Source organism: Triturus cristatus, chromosome 7 (assembly GCF_964204655.1).
Source record: "Triturus cristatus chromosome 7, aTriCri1.1, whole genome shotgun sequence".
Classification (NCBI taxonomy): domain Eukaryota; kingdom Metazoa; phylum Chordata; class Amphibia; order Caudata; family Salamandridae; genus Triturus; species Triturus cristatus.
In genome coordinates this window covers 1257690887-1257708104 of record NC_140590.1, presented here as the reverse complement: position 1 = coordinate 1257708104, position 17218 = coordinate 1257690887, and the positions used below count along the sequence as shown (strand labels likewise).

General features: G+C 45.1%; 1 protein-coding gene across 1 annotated transcript in view; it reads left to right on the top strand.

The window, feature by feature from the left end:
• Positions 1-15850, top strand: part of CTF1 (cardiotrophin 1) — a 163759-nt gene extending 147909 nt beyond the window's left edge. The window contains exons 4-5 of the mRNA XM_085615105.1: positions 11708-11826; positions 15272-15850. Of these exons, the coding sequence (XP_085471231.1) occupies positions 11708-11826; positions 15272-15724 (572 nt within the window). The 3' untranslated portion in view covers positions 15725-15850. The remainder of the gene's footprint in view (positions 1-11707; positions 11827-15271) is intronic.
• Positions 15851-17218: the final 1368 nt, after the last annotated feature.

The window sequence follows — 17218 nt, the reverse complement described above, 5'->3', positions numbered from 1 at the left end:
CTGCACTCAAAAGCTTTCCTTTTTACGGCGTTTAAGCACAATCTATCACCTCTTGTGTGCCACCGCCCCATTTCCTTTAGCTCACATTCTCTTTGCGTGAAGAGACCAAAAATAAGCTTGCAGACATGCGGCATATATGTGGTAAAGTGAGCGAATGTGGTGGCGGCTCTTTTGTGGTATTTAATAATTCCAGCTGCCACCACATCTATGCATGCTAGAAGAGTTGTGGAACACGAAAGATCTGCAGAATGATTACAGAGCAGGATATCTGCATTGTTTACCACATCTCGTCTCTTACCACATATTGCACGGGTAATTCAGCGCGAGGATGTGTCTTTCATGGAAGAACAATCATTTGCAGATGTTGGTGCTCTGATAGGAGAATCTACCGGAGCGTGACTCCTTTCCTAGGGTGTGTTGTTTTTTACAGACTTGGGTTGATAAAGTGAACGCCAGCAAGGCCTCAAATAAATGTGAAGGGGCACATGTGTGCTGCAATTACTACTTCTGGCTAAAGTCTGTTAGAGAATTCTGTTGCAGTAAACATATTCTCCTATAACGTCACACAGAATGTATTTTTTGCCACGGCGTTTTCATGGTCTGGAGACCTGCAATTGAGGTGGACACCCACAATGCTGAGCATGGCCCTCCATGTTGAGTGGAGACGTCCAGGGCATCAGGAAGACTGCTGCGCAATCTGCTTATTCTTGCTGGTTTAAGATATATCCTCCAGCTCTCCCACCTCTTTCTTCCCTGAGTAGTGGTGCTACCTTTACCGAGGGCCACAGGAATTATTCGATTGTGCGACTGCAGCGATTTTCGCATAGTTAAAGATTTTCCTCATACTCCATCAATCTGCCGCATAATCTGCATATTGTAGCAATAAAATAGTTTCTAGTCCAAAAGTGACTAAAATTGCAGTGACACGTGTTGCCACATATTGGAAGACCCTTTGCAAAGCTGGACTGGTCACCTTGCTGTTGTTTAGTGCTACTGGTACTAACAAAGTGTAGTCAATGCCTAGAAAGTCTCACCAAGTTTAAAAACAAGCATTGGCATAGCCAATAGGTCGCACCTTTGGGACCTTATAAGTGTTTAGCCATGCAACAGTTGCATAACTAAATACTTATAAGGTCCCAAAAGCAAGACCTATTAGCTATACAAAGCGACCGTGTGGCCGTGAAAGTGAAAGTAATCGCGGTAAAGCGCGGCGCGCGCGCCCGTGCACATGCACTGTAGCTCTAGCCTGGCAGCACTTTTTGGAGCCCTCTGAATAAGTCTCGCCAGTCCAGCGCATGCGCTGGGTCAGGCGAGACCTAATGACGAAATAAAGAAGTAATACGATTGCAATATGTGCCGCATAATGTGTCTTTTCTTGCTGGATATTATACTCAACCCTGCCGCATAATTTGGCTCTCACCTGCCGCATATTTCCAATGGCCCTGCTTATACCTTGTTTGTCACACCAGGATTCACAGGCTCTTTCTTTAAATTCGTTTTGCTTGCCGTCCTGAAAGATGGTTCTCCCAAAACTGGTTCATGCACACAAAAACCTCAAGGTTCCTGGGATTGGGGATGACATTTTTGCTTAGTTTCGTAAGTGATAATACACATTTCAAGATTTTGACGTCGTCCGCCTGATGTGGCAATCCTTTAATTGAAAAAAGAACCCCGGACAATTTGTCTTCGGGATTTTGCAGGGCGAAGTTGCTAAAAAACAAAATTAGAGGCGGTAGCTTGTTGCAGAAAGAGAGGTCAGCTCATTGTGCCACCCTTTATGCACATTGTTAAATGGTTCCCATCCGCTGACATTCCTCGTTTTGTTTTGCTAGTGGGTTTTCAATGCCGAGGTCTAGCCAGGAGGCTGAGCTCCATAACCTGTGCTTGAGACATCCAGACAGATCTCTTTTTGTTCCATGGCCCGCAGTGTGAATTTTTCTTCCTTGCAGATGCAGGGTGGGTGGTTGCCAGCTTTTCATACATTGAACTCATTCACGAAGGACATGAGGAACAAACCACTTAGACAGGCGAAAAATAAAGGCAGATTTCCACTGATAACCACTATGGGTGCTGGATGGGGAGCCAGCGGAGGCCTTGGGGCTCCCTCCATAACCCCAGGAGTCATTTGGTGGTTGCCTGGGCGCCCACGGAAAATATACAATGCTTCCTGTGAACACCCATTAAGGGCTCAGGGCTCTCCCCGTGGCCCAAAAGTTAATTTAAAGTGTGGGTGTCCCAGGAGAGATGGGGTCACCTGAAAATTTAAAAAGAGCACACAAAAGAGAATCAATAAATGAGCGGCAGGAGACGTTCTGTTGTCATTCCTTACTCCAGGAAGGAGTGCCCCATACTGCCCTGGAAGTGCTTTTTAGTTGTATTTTTTTTTATCCTGTTGGTCTCCTAAAAAGGGCAAGGGCCCCACGTGGCATTTTATGCTGTGGAGTGCTACAAGAAGTGCAGCAGCCCACCAGCAAAATAAAAACAAAAAAACTCTATCTCTCTCGTTCTCTCTCCCCTTGGTCATTGAATCTAAAACAAGCATTTGCAATGCAATAGGTCTCGCATTTGCAAGAGTTTGAGCTATTGGCATTGTAAATGACAATGCTTTTAATTATGTGTTTTGAAAACGTACAAGCGGTGCTTATAGTCCTTGCTTACGAGTAGCAAGGCTGGCAGTAACCGCATCGTTTACTGACAGCCTTGCTTCTATAAGTACAAAGTGTGTATTTACACACCGTTTGCAAGTTTTCAAAACACATAAATAAAAGGCGTTGTCATTTACAATGCCAATAGCTCAAACTCTTGCAAATGCTTGTTAGTTGTGATTCCACAGACTCTATTGATGAAGGAGGTGTGCATGGTATCCTGCATGTGGTTTTGTCAGTCCTTTACAGTCTCCCTTCAATTCATCTTCATAGATTTGGTTTTCTAATTGGAAGAACAAAACATTCTGTAATACTTTTCTCTCTCCTGCAAAATTAGAAAAGAAGTGCTCACTGGTCACAACTTACTGTGTCAGTGAGGTGGATAAGTGAATCAGTGAAGCCATTGGTTATGGGCCTCGGCTTGGAGAGCCATACAATCAAAGGGGAAATATGGGCTCATTTTAAACATAAGCCCGCAAACTGGGTCTAGAATCCCATTGCTCCTCATGTAACTTGAAATCCACAGCATTGTTATCAACGGATTGAAAAGCAGTAAAAAACAAGATGTGGCTCCTAAATATTTAGAAGGGAATATTCCTACTAACTCCACATATATGTACCTTGATGATATATATATTAATATATATATAGATATTTTCAAGGGGCATAGGTTTAGACTTCATGGTAGTAAATCTGTGCTTCCCTGTATGCACTTACCTTTTGAAATGTTGTTCCTCTATATTTTAGTTTTTATGATAGTTAGAAATCACAATATCGCCTACTCGATATTCCAGGCTGCAATCAGTAAAAAAACACCCCTACAATATCTATTCCTTTTGTATGGGTGCACAGACTCCGATAAATAGACACAGAGACACAGATTCAGCTACATGCACACCGATACACACACAACACAAGCACACACACAGGCTCAGATACATGAACACACACACAACACACACAACACGCACATGCATACACACGCTCAAATTCATGCGCACACACAGAATCCGATAAAAGCACACAGACGCAGATACATGCATACAGACACAACACACACACACAGTCTCAGATACATTAACATACACATAAACACACACACACGCGCATACGCACAAAACACACACAACTGACAGTCGTGCCCTGTAATTGGTCTGCGTCTTTCTTAGTGAACCCCAGTTAAGACTGCAATGCACGTAAAATCAGAAACTCAATTAACTGTGGGGTAGTTGTCCACAAGTCAACAGCTACACGTCCTCGAGCATATGAAAGCACGCCATTGGCTCGCACAAAACGACTATTGATTCAGGGAATAAGCCCTCAAGGCGGAATAAGGGACGTGCAAGAGTAAAGCAGACATGCTTTAACCGCTGACTACTTCCTCGAATCATATTTATTTTAATAGCTGTGACACTGCTGTGCTTCGAAATACCGTTGAGGAGTGTTGAAAATTGTGTTTACACATTATTATCAAATATATCACCCTAATGCTGTTCTGCATACGTCTTCAGACATTTCCAATCGATGCACATTCAAGCAAATGCTCAACTTTAACAGCTCCTGGAAGCTTGCCCTGGATCTGAAGCGCTATGAAAATTAATAAGGCAGTAACTATTGGTAGTTATAGATTCTTTTTTTCTGAAGGAGGCGTTTGTTTTAGTTGCTCCTGTGTCAGTGCCAGGGGGGAGAATAGTGTATAATTTACCGTCAAATATGTAAAGCAAAGTGCTGGGGGGGTATCTTATTAGAGTGGGACATATGCAGCCTTTGTGTGCAGTTTTCCCCAACAGTTATTCTACGAATAATGAGGTGAGGTTTGAAAACACACACACACACTGAGGTTTACACACACACACACACACACACACTGAGGTTTACACACACACACACTGAGGTTTACACAGACGCGCACACTATGAATAATGAGGTTTGAAACACACACATGCGCAGACACACAAACACACACACACAATGAATAATGAGGTTTGAAAGACACACACATCACAAAAATCACACAGGCATATACACACACACAAGCACATGCACATGCACATGGGGGGTGTAAATGGATTCTATGGACACCCCTAAATGCAATATTTGTGCTAGTTAATATTGTCCAGTCTGTCTACAAGTTGTAATCTAACAAGCACACACACACACACACACACACGTGCACACACACAAATACTGGCATGTACAAATACACACAAACATACATGTGCAGGCACGCACACACGCTTGCACGGGACACCAAATGAATACACACACACTGGACGTGTTGCTGAAGCCGTTCAAGGTGCTTAACAATACACTCTTTAATACCATCAGTCCTTCTTGGGCTGGAGGCTCAAACTTCAGACATAGAAGGGATTTCATTCGATATATGCGTGTCATTGAGTGCTTCTGTTTGCACCGTGATGTAATCAAGTTATCGGTTGGTATCCGATCCAGGCGCGATGCCCATGAGAATTAATAGCTCGCGTGAAGCCTTGGGGTGTATATATAAATAAATACACGGCTGATGGCATGGCCACCGCGCGTGTGATCTCGTGTATCTGTAACTCACATTCAGTTCTGAGCACTGACATTTGAACTTTGCACCTTCGCCCTGCCTTCTGGTTCCTTCATTCTTGACTGACCAGTTTCAGCTGGTACCGTGTTTTCGTGTCCCTTAACTAAGCTCCTCTGACGTAGTACGGGTGCCGTCCAGTGTTTGTCGGGGGGCGCCCCACAAAAAATGTACACACTGGTAGTGCTCAGTGTTTAACTTGTTCAAAACAATAATGCAGGGGCCCAAATGTGTTTAGGAACCCACTGCTCACACTTCCTGTCTCTTTATCTCACAGTTTCAGGTTGTCATCGCAGCTTTCTAACTTTGTTGCTATTTCACTACCTTTCCACAGACCCATCTCTCTCTCTCTCTCTCTCTCTCTCTCTCTCTCTCTCTCTCTCGCTTTTTCTCTCTCACTATCGCCAGCCCTCTCTCTCTTGCTCTCTTAACTTCCCCTCTCTCCCTTCCTCACACTTCCCCGTTCTCTCTCTCTACCACCCTCTCTCTCACTAGCGCACCCTCTCTTTATCTCTCCCTAGCCCCCCTATCCCCCCTTTCTCCCTAACTCCCTCTCTCTCCCTCCTGGAATTAGCGGCAGACATTAAGCACAACCCTGGTGAGTGCACATTGCGCCAGAGCACACATCTTTATTTGTGATACTATCCCCAAAAAGAAAAAAAAAACCTCCTTGCAAACATCTGGCTGCAGCAAAACCTGCCCCCCTCCCGAAGCAGGTAAATCGTCAAATTTACAAACACAGGGTGAAACATTCATTCCGCATTCCCACAGCAACAGGCACACTTGTGCACTTCTCAAGAAGTCGCCTTTGTGCCGCTAGGCTAGGTAGACAATAGCCATGTCAGGTAGAAGCGGCGGCATGTGTGGTATAGCGCCCAGGCTCCGTGCCAACCCCCGAAGCGCTTTTGCTGTCATAAGACGGCGGCATGTGTGGTATAATGCCCAGGCTCCGTGCCAAACCCCTGAAGCGCTTTTGCTGTGATAAGACGTTTCATACCTATATGAGCTGAGACTGCGGGAAATAGGCGAATAAATTCATCCACGTCTCGTACAAAAACACCGCGCTCAAGGACTACTGGACAGTCTCAGTTGCAATACTGACTACAACAGCAATGTTGAGATATTTTAGACAAGCACGGTCCGCTTTCACTTTCGTCCCTCGTGAAAGCTTTCTTATCTTTATGGGGCCATCTGTTTGAAACACATAGCCCCATAAAGATAAGAAATCTTTCACGACGCACGGAAGATGGATGAGCCCGTCCAAATGGTACGGCTCAGAAAGCCGAGCAACAATGTCACAAGGAGCTCTTTTCCAATGGCTAGCCACCGTTTAGCATAAACGGTGGCGCCAGCCAATGGAAAAGAGGGGCGGGGCTTAATGCCCCTTACAGAAAATACCCCATCTCATTAAATCTCGGCAGCGAGACTGCGCATGCGCGCAGCCTACGCCAGGCGAGACCTAAAAACTAGGAGCTGGAGTTGTATGCTCCTCAGCTAGAGTGCAGTGCCCCCCTGTGGTTAATTCTGTGGCTGCACTTTGTGGCCTGAAAAATGTTTTAAAAAGCCTCAGACATGTTTATTTTATGTGTGAATGCTTTGTTAAAAGTATTTTGAAACAATCACTTTTAACATTGTAATTTATGAATTTATAAAATATATATTTGATAATAGTTATTGGTAACTTTTGGTCAAACACTATAGGTCTGCTTTATATATGTGGTTTACTGACCCCTTTGATAAAGACATTAGCCCTGCTTTTTAGGTTGAGCATTCAAGACCTCTTGTGTATATACTTCAGTATATACTTATATACTTTAGTATACACTTAAATGTGTATGTACTTTGTGGGCTCTGGAGATCAGCCCTAGTACTTCTCTGCTTCCGCTTAGGGACTGTCGTGGCCTGGAATCCTCTGGATCATACGTTGCTCAATATGGTCCACCTCTCAACACCCTCACAGTCTGAATGAGTATACACAGACTCCGTGGAGTGATCAAGCGGGGGAAGGGAAAGAAGGGGACAGCAGGGAGGGAGACTTGTAAAGAGAACGAGACAGGTATAAGCAAAACAACAGTACAGTCTTTCCTTTCCTACCCTGACCCATCCTAGCTGATAACAAGATTCAAGGACCTGTACCTGTAAAGAAAGAAAACCTTTTCTTCTAAAATCAGCAAACCAATTAGAGTGTGTCGTAGTGCTTCAGCTAGATCTACGGGTAAAGTATCACAATCAGTAGGTTATTAACACCACATATAATCAATGACTGAGGGTTCAAAGGTAGCAGTCTAACCTACTAAAGGATCAGTCCTGAAGGCTGAGACAGGGGTGCAGAAGAACCGTCATCCTGCTCACTCTCGGTACCCCTGCTAAAGGACACACAAAGAAACAAGTATGATTCCAATGACCATCGTGTAAATGCCAGGTAAAACGAGAAGTAGTTCCGGCCCACTTTCTCAATACGTCTTGGTTAGTGGCCGAACTCAAAGGGATACATTCTAAACCAACAAGGAGAAAAGCAAAGGGATCTCCCTTCTGCTCTCCTACAAAGAGTCCCCTTGTATGAGGGCTGAGATGCTCCACAAGTTATTTCATGCAGTTACAAATGAAAACAAATGATAAGGAAAAGAGCACTCTGCTCTTTGATCTGTCGTAGGAGGGTAACAGAACGTTCCTTTCTTATGCGCAAATAAGTCTCAATTAAACAGGCTTTAAATCCAGAGAGCGTGTTTTACCGCGTGAACCGACATCGGTTCGCCAACGAGTAAAACATGCACCTGGGTACACTTGTCCCGCAAAGTTATGTTCTTTGCCAACATATGAATTCACTCAATAAGGGGAGAACCCAGAAGGGCTTGGTTGGGTCTCTCCCACCCTTGAATCCGGAAAGAGCTCCGCTGGCGGGTTGCTCCGCAATGAACTGCTTAGTCGGTTCAGCCAACGGAGCACATGAAAGAACAGCACCGAGTCCCGAACTGCCACAAACAAGAAAGAGCCTCCATACTGCTGCTACCCAGGAATAAAGGAAGAGCTGGTGCACGAAGTACCCTTACCAGCCTCCACTCGACGCAGCAATCTCTCTTCATAGAATAGTAAGTGGCATCTCTCTGATGCCCCAGAAGCTTTTTCTCGGAAATGTCTCAGGCTCGTGCCGACGTCACTGATGTCGGAACAGCCGAGGCTCATGGGAGTGGCAGTTCCTTCATGGCAGGCTTCGCGCTATTGCGCGTTGCTGCAGTGTTCCTTTGGGACCCCCATGTGGGACGTAACAGGGACTTTTTTCTGTTCAACTGCCTCTATTTAACTTTTTGATAGAAAATGACCAGTAGAGGTCAGTATGGAGCTTTGGATCATATCATTTCCCGCTGAAAGGCAATATTTCTCTCCATGTGTTTCCATACTTGGTGTGTAACACAGTTTGGTGCTTACTTTCCCTCCATGTTAAAGAACAGTAGATGTTTCAGCACCCAGGCTAATGTGCTGCATAGCTAAATACAAATAAGGTCCCAAAGGTGAGACTGATTGCATTGCAAATGCTTGTTCTTCTTTTCTGACCCCAGCCCCTGCTGTCGCACGAGCTGGGACCTTCTAGGCACTCACTGCTATCATACTTTGCACGCCATGCGCTGGGTAAAAGTGAACTTTGGTGCATTTTTAGCTGCACAACACTGTCTCCATCTCTCCCTGCAGCCTGCATGTTAAGGCAGCCGGTCACCGCCCCGTCCATAATTTACTTTTCTGCCCCCTCATTACTTAATTAAATACTAATAGTTTTGTGTTCTTCCCCACATTACAGCAAATTATAATAAACATCTGGCTACAATATAAATGCAGCTCATTATAAAGAGAGAGCCCCAGGTGGTTGATTTTGTGACAGAGAGTTTCTCATTATTATATCATATACTACTCCGGGTGTGGTAGGACCGGCTGACTCACTCCATTGCTGTCTCTGTAGACCAGCGTCCAGACACCCTGTGCAAAGGAATTGCTGCCTCTGTTTGCTTTCACTACACCCTGCCACCTGCTAACTCTCTCTCTGTCCCCCCCACCTCCCTCTCTGCCCCTTTCGTCATCACATTCCTTCAACTCTGCTCTTAGCGCCTACACATTCCAAAAGGACGGTGAAGCGCTTACACAGACATAAAAGACATATAATATTTATAGTTTAATATCTACAAAGTCACTAACAATACAGTATGCATACAATATTCAGTTAAGTGTTCGCCCATGTGTGCTCTTCCTATTGTCCCATGAAGTGGTGTAATTGCGGCACTAGAGGAGCACTTTACATGTGCACAAATCCTGTCTTTCCTCTTTCTTTTAAAGCACTACTCATACCAGCCCTGCTTTCCACTGTTTCCTCTACATCCCCTTTCCTTCCCATCTCTTTAGATAGGTCAAAAGATCACTCCACTGCAAACAATAAACATAACTAAAAAGCAGTGTCATTTGCAATGCCAATAGCTCTAACTTTCACTAATGCGAGACCGATTGAATTCCAAATGCTTGTTATACTTGTACGGTATGGAATGGTAGTGCCTGTCAAGGTCAGGGGAAAACCAGTTACAAAGTACAAGCTGCCCATATTTGACAGCTTGCACTTTTTTGTTCAGTGTGGCGTTGAGCAGACAGCGGTCTCAGGGACTGCTCTCCCCGGGGTAGCGTTCACTGTGTGCCACCCTTTGCAGGAGCAAGCGGCAACAATGCAGGTGCACTGTGAATTCTGGGATAATGTCCAACCCATTTATATTAATGCGGCAGGAGGGTGGCTATTGTTTGTGAAAAGTCCCTTTGCACTACAAGGGTTTTAAAAATGCACTCCTTTACGAGGAGCTAGTTCTTGTGCACAAGGCCCCTGGTATTTTACTTCCACCAAGAAGCCTGGTGGAGAGGCAGTGAAATGCGCATCGTTTGCACAATGGGTGGCATGCAGCCTCGGTCCATGCAGGTAACAGCGGTCGGGCAGTGGGGCCAGGCAAGGGGGGATTTCGAGGGACGATGTAGAGGGAAAATTAAATAAACAATTAATTTACCTTTGGCATCATCCCTAAAAATCCCTCCTTACCCGGCCCCTCCGCTGTTTCCTGCATGAACCGCGGCTGGTGGCATGGGAAAACAGAATGAAAAACATGGATTGCACAAACATGGGCTCAGAAATCTACTGCCAAATTATCTCCCACCAAACAAAAATCAGGTTCCACTTTAGCCCACTGTTAGAAACTTGCCTCTAGATATGCTAAAGTTGGAGTTAGAATAATACATCAATCCAGTTCTACATCAGGTGGGAAGTGAGGAAGGCAAATTTAGAATAGTAAAAAAAGGTCGAAATTTTTGTAGTGAGACATTTATACTGAGCTGATATTTTGAAAATAGATACTTTTTTTTGGTCATTTAAAAAAAAAAAATCCATGGGACGTCTGCAGAGGTCTGGAAATCGCGAGGGGTATGTGTCGACGTGGTCCAAATTAGTCTAGAGGTTTGAAACTTTCAGAGTACGCTCTTTTGAAGGTGATTGGCCTTCAGAAAACAGGATTATAGAAGAAGTTATAGCTTCTGTGAATCTTAGATGTTGCTGGTGAAGCAAAGAAAAGGTTTTGGCAGAGGCGTGGTTTTCATGCCAGGATCACAGAAAAGCCCCTCTGCACATCAAGGAGGGGGGGAGTCGGGGGGGGGGGGATTGGTTATTAAGTACGAATGGCCATGTTTTTTTATCCAATTATAAAGATAGTGGGCGAAGTAGATGTCAGATGATCCAGTCATTGAGATGTATTTGACATGGATGCTTAACTGGTTTGGGGAAGAATGTCCAAGCAGATGGTGAGTCAAACATGTCATATCCACATCTCAGTTATTTAGAATTGGTGCGGAGAAGACAGCCATAAGGGATGGATGAATAATCAAGAGATTGACAATGAAGTGATGGGCGTCATATAGAGCTCCACCACAAAAGATCTTCGTGTTTGAGTTGGTGAACACACACGTGTGGAAGGGAGCTGAGGTGAGCTTTGGGTTTGGTATTAAGCACATCTCGGAGAACACAGTTTGTATATAGGAGGCTTTATTTAATCACAGTGCTTGGGGGTCCAAGGATAAGATCAGAGATGGAGGAATGAGCATCGTAGGAGATACTACTGTGGAGAGGTTGCATGAATTGCAACGGGCACCGTGGTCCACCAGGTCATGGGCATATGGAATATAATGGGAGGGAGAGTAGGACATGTCAGAAACTGAGAGGAACAAGGGAGGTTGTATGTCCCTATATTACAGTAGAAATAGTCAGCAGAAAATATTGTATTCCACTATATTGTCTAGGTAAGTTTAGGTTTAGTATTCTAAACGCCAGATCTACATACCATGACTGACGAAATAAAGTAGTCTATATCGATGATGCAATATTCAATATTTCAACCAGAATGTAGTGACATGAGCTCCCTGCCAGTCAACTTTATACGGTTGCTGTAGAATTTTAAACTTCTTTGTTTCTTTTTTGTTTCAGTGGAACGTGCAGCACGGTTAACGTCAACACAGCCACATGACCTTGCTCAGAAGATCGAACAGGTACAGCGTCAGGTGGCGCTGCACAAGAACCGTTCAGAGAGCCTTCTCCGGGAATATGTACGTTCACAGGTCCTGCTACTTCTCTCGTTTTGTTGTACCCAGTCCTGTGCCAAGGGGCCTGAGCACAGGCGAAATGGTCTGGAGGGAATTGGAAAAGCCATGCATGCATGGATAAATCTGGGGCAGAACTGTCAACATCCTTGATTGTGGCTACTCCCATCACGTCCTGTTGGCCATATGCTGTGCATCCATGTGCCAATGCCCCACCCACCCAGTGCAAGAGGTGGCATACTGAATAACCCTGAGAAAATAGCTTTATCTCATCTAGTCCTAGAAGTGATCTGATGTGTACTACTCTGCCAAAAACCTTAACCCATATACTTCTTGAGATGATACATTGTGTACCACAAGTCAATGCCCTGACCCCATGGAGCCGTGGAGGTAACCAGTGCCATATCTTTTTGTCAATGTCCACAGCCCATCGAGTCCTAGAGTTGACGTGCTGTGCATCTTGGTGCAGATTCCCCAGGCTCTTCCATTCCATGTGGGGAGAGAGATCCCACTGAAAGCACATCAATGAAGACTACTGCGCAGTGCAAACCCAGAGATCAATCCAATGTCCTCAGTCGGTTGCATACTTTCTTTGTTAAGTATCTGGGTGGTCCGTTTCTGTCCATAAACTCATTCTTTTAAAAGAGGGACGGGATATTTCACATCATTTGAGGAATCTCACAAGCATCCTGCAGCCTGACTTCTCAGTGGAAGCAGCCCTGGAGAATATATGACATTACATCGCGGTCTTTACACCGCAATACATTTACAACGCAGGCATTACAACGCAATTCCTTACAACGACTTCCGCTGGAGGGCGCTGGACTTAGGAATAGTATGATTTACTATTCAAACTCCAGCCTACGTAACAGTAGGGAAGGTTTTGGAATAGTAATTCATACTATTCCTTAGTGTATAGCGCCATCCAGTGCAAGTCGTTGTAATGACTTGCGTTGTAATGTTTGCGTTGTAAATGTACTGCGGCGTGAAGACTGAGATGTAACAGATGTCTCCCAGCCCTGGATGTTTGCCATGAACATCAGTTCACCAAAATGCCAGGGGTAGCAGAAGTGACATCACACCCTTTTACCTTTACTTTCACTCACACACACACATACTTACACATAGATACACATTCACACATACACACACTAGCTCTAACATAAAACACACTCAAGCACGCGCATAACATACATTTTAAAGCATTTTTTACTTACCTTATCTGCGAGGTAGGGTCATATTCCAGCAATTGTAATCCACTCTTTATTACACTAATACTGAACAATCTAATATTTACTATTAGTGTAGTTAAAAATTGACAGAAATCAAGGAAATGCAAGCCCCAACTGATGTCCATAAGGATGAGCTGCCCTTGTGTTCCTGGCACTGATCTTGCCACTTTTGAGGCCAGAGGTTGCAAAGGCAGGGCCAGGGGTCGCAAGGGACAAGCCGGGGGTCGCAGCTGCGACCCCTGGTGACCCCTAAATGACATCCTTGATGTTTGCTTCAATGGAAGTTCCCTTTCTAACGTTTCGCTCAGGGCTTGGGGTTTGCCAAAATCACTACTAAAGCCACCAGTTCATTGGTACAGGCCCTACATTAGGAAAGTTGGCATTGCTTGCTTTGAAACCCCATACTTCAAAAAGCCTATTCCTAAAGAAAACTCTGAATCCTCTTTGCTGACTACGCCACCCGCACCAGAGCAAGCAATGTGCCCACCAACTTGCTATTTGTTTTCCCCCAAGTAGGACAGTCTGGCGCAAGGTGTTCTCTCAAATTCTCAACATCGCCGTAGGATACAACAAAGATCCCCAGAGAGAGAACTAACTAATAATAGCATCCCGCCCCTAACCCGTCAACCTACTCAACAAGCATTTTCAAGACCAGTTCGGTTCTGGTTCAAGCAAGTGTAATATAGTTTTGAAAGAGAGTTTGCTAGACTTTAGAGTGCAAACCCTATGCCACGATCAGAAGACGTTTCTCCGGGACCTTTTCATAGAACTGCTCCTCCAAAGCCTAGCCCAGGCAGCTCCCTTGAACCTTCTCGTTATCTCTTGACGCAAGAGGCTGCGGTGTGCTTCGTCAGAAGAAAACTCAGAAGCTCAACTCAATTTTCAAATGAGATCCTTCTAAGAGGGCTACACCCCGAAGTGCTTAAGTACTGAGTAATTAAAGATGGAACAAGATAGATTCGTGTAGCCTTTGACAGGCTCTGTATTCTCTAAATTTCATAGCCAAAGGCACACAGTATTCGACTAGACTCCTAAGTTGTATCAAGGCGTTCCTCCATGAGGCTGGCTGACCCTGACAGGGATCCCAGGCTGCACCAAGGAGCTGCAATGTTAATACCAGGGACATGAGAGTTTGACCTCATCACTCAGATCCTCAACAGCATCCCACGGCGCTCCTTCGAAGCAAGAAGTATGTTTAAGTTGCTTGCACGTTGCATAAACGCCCATACTCTGGATGGCCCTAACTCCTGACACACGACTGGCCATATCTGAAGGAACCGTCTCTTTTCGAATCTCAGACAACCTCCTCCTGGAAACTAATTAAAAAAATTAATAATAATAAAAGGAAGCTTGCTTCAGGAGCGCAACCAATATGTGTGATTCCATTCCCCACCCCATCCAACAATTCGCCCCTTCCTAAAGGCCCCCTAATGCAATGATACTGTGGCTTTGAACTCCCCTGTTTGACTGATACCTCTGCTGTCGTCCGTTCCCATCCATCGTCCATCGCCCTGATGAAGGAGGATGTCTGTGGAATCTGGGAAAAAGGCATTTGTTAAATCCAAAGGTGTCATGATGCGTTATCATCCAATGTGGTTCTTTATTTATTGTTAATATGTTATGGTTTGTCTTTATTACTCTGCCCACTTTGTTAAACGAAAACTATGCACACAACCACTTCCAGTGTTCAGTTACCACCCGGGCCCACGGGAAACCTCAAAATAAGTAAATGGGGGGTACTTCCTGTTCCCATCGCGGCCCTTGTACCAAATTACTGAACCACATACTTGTTTCACAATACATGCTTTACAATAAAGGTGCATATGCACTAAAGTGTTGTGCACTGTAAAGGATGTGAAAGTACTGGACATTGCAGTAGTGGGGTGCAGTAGATATGCAGGCTTCATGTGCAGGGCAGCAATATAGATGAGCAGTGCTATACATTGCATAGACAAGGTACTGTGGTGTGCAGTGCAAAATCCATAAAAAAGTGTTGCAGAGTACAAATTGCATGTGCAATGTATTGCTGTTGAGTGGATATTACATGCAGAGCTCTGCATTTGAACTTTTCAGATTGTACGTTCAGTGATGTATAGAGTAAATGACGTGTAGTGTGCCGTTGTAAAGCTCGTTCAAGACGTAGTCATACAGCACTGATGAAACATACAGTTATTTGCAGGGTTATGCGCAGTAATAATGCCTATTACTTTCTTTCACAGTTGGTGAGCCAAGGGGACCCCTTTGGCCAACCGGACTTCACCCCGCCTCTCCGCCCGATCCCTGGCCTACCATCGCCCGACATTTCCCAGGAGGCCTGGATCAGTCTGAGCGACACAGAGCGCCTGCGACAGAACTACACCGCCTACGGGGTTCTGCCTGACCATCTACGCACTGTGCTGCACTGGCAGCAGGCGCTGAACCCCCACGCAACCCGCCTGCTGGATCTCCTCAGCAGCGCCGCCCCGCAGGCCCAGGGCCTGCACAGTAACCTGGCCGTTCTGCTTCAGCTGGTGGGTAGCCACCTGCCAACAGTGCCGGTTCCACCCAAGCTGAGCGCCTCCACCCTCTTCCAGGAAAAGGTCATCGGTTACAATGTGTGCCGGAGCTACCACCACTGGCTGCTCCGGACCGACAAGGACTTTGGCCTCCTGGCCAAGAAATACCCCTTGTAAAAACTGTCAAGCAACCCCTCTGCTCCACTTTCTATTGTAACGACCCTTTGCCTCATCTCCAACATAGGACAAGGATTTTAATGCAGCAACTTTCTTTTTTAACTTAATAAAGTATTTTTAGTAGGATGTCATGTTGTGCTTTTATTGGGTTGCCCATGACGAGACTATCTCGTCATGGGCACTGAAGAGGTTAATCACCAGAGTTATCTCACCATTATTACTATTCCCTGAGATTTACTGGGCACCTTCACAGCAAATGCCTTAACCCAATCAAATATTTTAAAATGAAGACTTTGCAACCATTTAAGCATAACAGACCTACTACCAGACTTCTCATTGTTGGCAATTCATTTGTGGCAGGGTTTAAACAAATAAATGTATTAGTTGAGGCCCAGATTTTGCGTTGGGATTGCGCCACTTTATTGGCACAACCCCAGCACCAAATCTCATTTGTTAAATCTCATAATGCGCTTAAATGTACTCATGATGTACCTGATAATCATATGTGTGAGGTCTTAATATCTGATGTCACTTCTTGTGATGCCTTTTCCAGTGAGGTCACTTCCTTTTGATGTCACATGCAATGTCACGCGTTGTGACATCATGCGCTGTGATGGCACGTGTCATGATTTCACTTGCATACTGCCTAATCTGGTTAGTCCCTCCACTTCTTTTTTTAGGACGTGTGCCCTGTTCGCAGCCCTGAAGTGTCCCCAAAGTCCAGGATGCCGGCGATCCCAGACGACATTCGAAGGCTAGCGAACGTCTCTATGTCCCATAGATTGGCAATTGGGTACGGAAAATCCCAAAGATTCCAGAGGGTATGAAATATGGGTAGAAAAAACGAGGTGGATGCAGTGGCGGCAAGTGCTCTAATGGTGTAAAACTCCATCAGCAAGAGCAACAGGCGCGGCCCGTGGAGGGAGTTCCGTGGGGTGGAAAGGCGGGGCGGGGGAGGGGCAGGGTGGGGGGTACTAAAAACCGGAATATGGATAATTGGAGGTAAGTAAACAATTAAATAAATAAAACGAATTTCGTTGCGCGCCCTCCACGGGCCGCGGCTGAGCCTTGCACGTGCCATTTAAGTAACGAAATGCTGTGTCCACGGTTGTCTATTACGTGGAAACAGGACACAATGATTCGGCCCCTCTCAAAAGACCAAATCCTCCATGACAGGGTCAGGCACAGTTATGCCTAACCCTGAAATCCGCACACCAAGGCATGAAGAATAAGACATACATCTAAACAAACACATGCTTGCCGCAACAAAGCCAAGAAAATATATGGAACAAAAGAACTCTTCATAAGCAGCTCGTGCTCGCTAAGACGCAGCATGAGGAACCATTTTTCTGTTTTTTCATCCTAAGCACTGCAGATAGTGTTTAAATGTACTTTACATACTTGCAAAGGAGCCAAGTCATCATGTCCTAAAGAGAAGCAAAAGGCAAGAACTGGGAGTGGGAGGCTGCAAACCTTTACTGAACGTAACAGGAA